This window comes from Sinocyclocheilus rhinocerous, unplaced genomic scaffold (assembly GCF_001515625.1).
Source record: "Sinocyclocheilus rhinocerous isolate Xijiao unplaced genomic scaffold, SAMN03320098_v1.1 scaffold939, whole genome shotgun sequence".
NCBI lineage: Eukaryota > Metazoa > Chordata > Actinopteri > Cypriniformes > Cyprinidae > Sinocyclocheilus > Sinocyclocheilus rhinocerous.
Window position 1 is genome coordinate 256,419 of NW_015665397.1, and position 4,775 is coordinate 261,193.

The 4,775-nt window shown below is 34.7% G+C and overlaps 1 protein-coding gene across 1 annotated transcript in view; it reads left to right on the top strand.

Annotated features, from left to right (window-relative positions):
* LOC107731366 (adenosine deaminase domain-containing protein 1-like) overlaps positions 1–3,596 on the top strand; it is a 21,630-nt gene extending 18,034 nt beyond the window's left edge. The window contains exons 11-12 of the mRNA XM_016542426.1: positions 1,876–2,008; positions 3,129–3,596. Of these exons, the coding sequence (XP_016397912.1) occupies positions 1,876–2,008; positions 3,129–3,242 (247 nt within the window). The 3' untranslated portion in view covers positions 3,243–3,596. The remainder of the gene's footprint in view (positions 1–1,875; positions 2,009–3,128) is intronic.
* The last annotated feature ends 1,179 nt before the right edge of the window (positions 3,597–4,775 follow it).

A 4,775-nucleotide genomic window follows, 5' to 3' on the forward strand; every position in this document is an offset into this window, starting at 1 on the left:
TCTTTTTTGCAAACCATTTAGTTGGAGCTGAATACCATGAACAAAAATCAACAGGCTACATAAAAACTGGACTCTTTAAGTTCTTGAACGAATCTCTTGTATGATTCAAAGACAAATACATTTTATCAGCCCCTTTTCGCCACCTACTGGCGTAACAATGTGATCGACAAATCTTCATTTGAAGTGTCAAATTACTTTCAAAAGGTGATTTACTCTATTTTAATCGCTACCGTACACATCAGAGTTTATATCTGAACTATAAACTTTTATCCCAGTACTTCTGTGATTAGAATGTTTGTAACACAGAAATAATGATACTGTGTGGTTGAAAAGACTGTGAAGCTGTTTCATTCATGACAGACAGCTGCTCTCTTTAGGTCAACGGCAGCGCGAACGCAAATTTAAATGTTCAAATCACACTGGTGTGATCGTACGCTGCACGAACGAACCAACAAGTGATCACAACATTGATCGCACACGTCAAAGGTTGAGGAATGAAACAGACGAATCATTGTTATTTAGGAATAGAATCAAGTTGGTGTCTGAATTGTGTTCGCAAACTGTAACGATCTATTAAATTAAAGTCCTTTGTCATGTTGGTGGTAACACCAAAATTCTGTCATTAATTACTCACCCTCATGTCCAAAAAAAAAAAAAATAACGACTTTATTCAACAATATGTATCCTCCAACACCCTGTAACGAATTGTTGAATGAAGTCGTTATTTTTTTTGCGCACAAAAAGTATTCTCGTAGCTTCGTATAATTGCGTATGAACCACTGATGTCACATGGATTATTTTACAGATCTCCTTGCTATGTTTCTGGACTTGGGAACATTTCAGTTGTGTTGCTGTCTATGCAGGGTCAGACAGCTCTCAGATTCCATCAAAAATATCTTAATTTGTGTTCTGAAGATGAACGAAGGTCTTACGGGTTTAGAACGACATGAGGGTGAGTAATTAATGACAGAATTTTCATTTTTGGGTGAACTAACCCTTTAAGTATCCGATTCAGGAATCGGATTTGATTTTCGATTCCCAACCCTAGTAGTTTGTTTCTTCATTGGAACAGATTTGGGGAAATTTAAAACAATGAATGGGTGCCGTCAGAATGAGAGTCCAAACAGCTGATAAAAACATCACAATAATCCACACGACTCCAGTCCATCAATTAACATCTTGTGAAGTGAAAAGCTGCATGTTTTTAAGAAACAAATCCATCATTAAGGTGCTTTAATTTAAAAATGATGCTTGATCTGTGCATATTTCTCTCCTGATTCAGACAAGATGACTTGTTCAGTGAAGAAAACAATATTTTTGATAGAGAACTCGTATTTTAGCTGGAAGCAGTGCTTTGAAGTAAAAAATGTCTTGATGGATTTGTTTCTTACAAACATGCTGCTTTTCTCTTCACAAAACATTAATTGATAGATTGTCGTGTCTAGGTGTGTGTATAATTTATGGATTGTGACGTTTTTATCAGCTGTTTGGACTCTCATTCTGACGGCACCCATTCACTGCAGAGGATCCATTGGTGAGCAAGTGATGTCATGCTCAAATTTTTCCAAATCTGTTTCGGTGAAGAAACAAACTATAACTTGGATGGCCTGAAGGTGAGTACAGTTTCAGAATATGTTATTTTTAGGTGAACTAATTCTTTAAAATATTATGATAACAAATACCAGTTACAATATCAAGCAGAATAACAAGCTGTTTTTTATAGGTAAAATTAACTGAAAGTGAATGACACTGGAAGCCTTGCCCATTCAAGTTACAAATAGCCACAACGATCTTACATTAAAACTAAGTTGGATAGTCATGTCGCACGAATAAGCTTGGCATGTCTTCAGCCTAATTTTTGTGTGTTTGTTTCAGTTCTCCATTTAAGAGCAGTCCAGCCTTGGCTAGCCGACTTTGCAAGGCAGCGATGTTGAGTCGATTTAATTTGGTAGCTAAAGAGGCCCAGAGAGAGGAGCTGCTCACCGCTGTGACCTACAGGGAGGCCAAGGTAAGGCATTCTGCCTTATTTACATTCAGGAAGGGCTGCATGATTTGGGGCAAAAATGTAATTGCGATTTTTTTCTCACAAAAAAATTGCAATTTAAGATATGTCAATCATTTTATTTTTATTCTTTAAAGCTTCAGGGACCTAATTTATAAAAAGCATGTACAATTAGATTTGATCCTTAATACCATGGATTTTATCCTACGTCAAAAGTGAGAAACAGATCGGGATTGATAAAAGCAGAAATTGAAGTGAAAATATTCTTATGCGTATGCCAAGTGATAAGCATGCTTTTTTTGGTGCATATATACCAGTTTTTCAATTAACTCAACATTGTTTATGAAAATGTAAAGATAAATAGGCAGCCACAATGTGCATTAATAATTATATGCAAAAATGTGCAACATTTTAACAACTTTTTATTAATTATGTAACAATTAAAAATTACATTATAATGGTGATTTCCTGAAAATTATCAAAAGCAAAGAGAGAAGAAAATTTTTGTGCATATGGTCATTTATAAATCGTTCATAGGAACATTTTGGAAAATGTGGTAAGATATGATTGCTACTATTATTTTATAAAAATAATAAACGAAATAAATAAAAATTGAGTATTTAAGAAAAATAATACAATAATAATTTTATTTTACAGCATAACTAAAATTACAGCACTAATATTTATGGCTGTCAATCCCATTGTCCCAAACGTTAAACCATCAAAATTTTATTTTGGCGTAATACTGCTTGTGTGTAAATGAACACTGTGCCACATTTCACTCAGAAACACGAAACACGTGTATTTATTTAATTAAATTGCAATCTTTGCGATTTGATAATCACACTAAGCCATAACACAGTTTCAGTTGTATTTTGATCAGTCATGCATTCCTACGTTGTGAAAGAGCTGACATCACGCTAGCCAACTCAAAATCTCTTTATAACAATATCAGAACCTAGAACACCATGGAAACAATGGTTCACAATTACTGAAGAAAATGTCCAAATCTAGTCATTTGTATTAGAAGAAATCTTAATTTCTGCTGCAGCTGCTGCTAGTTTTTCAATTCAGATTTGTATTGGATGTTTAATATTGACCATCTCATTTTTTATTGAACATCAAGATGATGGCAAAGCCGTACCAGGAAGCAAAGAGTGTGCTGAAGTCTTACCTGGAGAGGAAGGGCTATGGCCAATGGGTGGAGAAACCGCCGATCAGTGACCATTTCTCCATGTGAGAACCATCTACAGATGCCATGAGCCACTGCGATGGCATGTTTAGTTTTTTATATGTTGAAATTGCATGCTAAAGTACTTTTTGGTTTGCATGTTTGTTTTGTTCAGTTTTGTTGTTTCTCGATGGCAAAAAGTGAGGCACTTACAGACAACAGATGTACATATGTTTGTGGACTGGGGAAAACTACCGGATTTGAAGTTTCTTTACACAAGTGCAAAGATATAAAATAAAACCAGTTCAAGACAGACCATAGTGTAAAATTAAAAATTAAGGGGGCGTTCTGTTTTGCTTCCAAGGCAAATGAAAATAAAAGTTTCTTTTGGTCATCCGTTTTCTTTACTGTCTGAATTCTCTGACATGCCATATTTAAAGGAGTCATATTATGAAGGAATCAACTTTTCTGTGATTTTTCTTGATTAATAAAAGATTTCATTGTATTCTGTTGACTTTAAGTGTTCAAAATTTCCTCATCAGATCAAAATGAAACCAGTTTGATTTGAAAACCTTGGATTTTTGATGTCAGTAACTTTGACATATACACTCGTGTTTGTTGTTATGAATCCTGTCCGTCCAGTAATGATGACATAATGAGGAAACAGAATAGATACTGTTATTCATAAACAGCAGAAGAACTAACTAGTACAACTAACTGGTTAAATCAGTCTCAGTTCTGTTTCAGTCTGTGTAGCTAAAAAAAAGACAAAAAAATCGAACAAAAAATTCAGCAAAATTACTAAAACTAAAATGATATAAATAATAATAATTTAAATTTAATTATACATTTTAAAAAAGATATAAAAGTAAAATTAAATTTAAAATATTAACTAAAACTAGTATAGCCTAATACATCAATGATACAACAGTAACACTGCTCTCCAGATCCTTCTGAAGAATCCCAAATTACACTGAATTATTAAAGAGTAATTCATGTGAGCAGTGTGCTGCTTTTTAGTGCCTTATGGGTCACTTTATGAAACCCAAGTGAGAAACAGGCCACTGCACGGTGTGTTTGTTGCTGGGCGTTTGGAGGTAAACATCAGATATTCAAGTGCCCTGTTCACACTACAACACAGGAAACCTCAGGGGCTTCCTGTCAAAGGTGTAACTGCATCCAATCGCTTTTAATATGTGTTTATGTTAGTGGGTCTCATTCGAGGACCATTTTTTCAATTAATTGGGTTATGCTTCGCATCTTAATGACAAGACAGCGTTTTGAAGATGGGAGAAGGTTTGTACTTTGTACAGTATGCAGATGTTTTGGATTAATGCTCTGTATATGAAGTTAAACTGAAGGTATCGCTTTTTTGTCTGTCTTTGGAGCAAATGTGCAGGTCCGATGTGCATGTTTGCGTGTAGTCTTGCTGCAGAGACTGTTAAAAATGCATGGCAGTTGTGCTGTAAACATGTAGGATGTCTGTGCTGTCAATACTTGAACTTGGATTGTGGTCAGTTTATGTGTCATTTCATGTTGTGTGTCATTTATTTCCATAGGAATGTATTCATATCTGGCACAGTCATATATTATTAATATTGA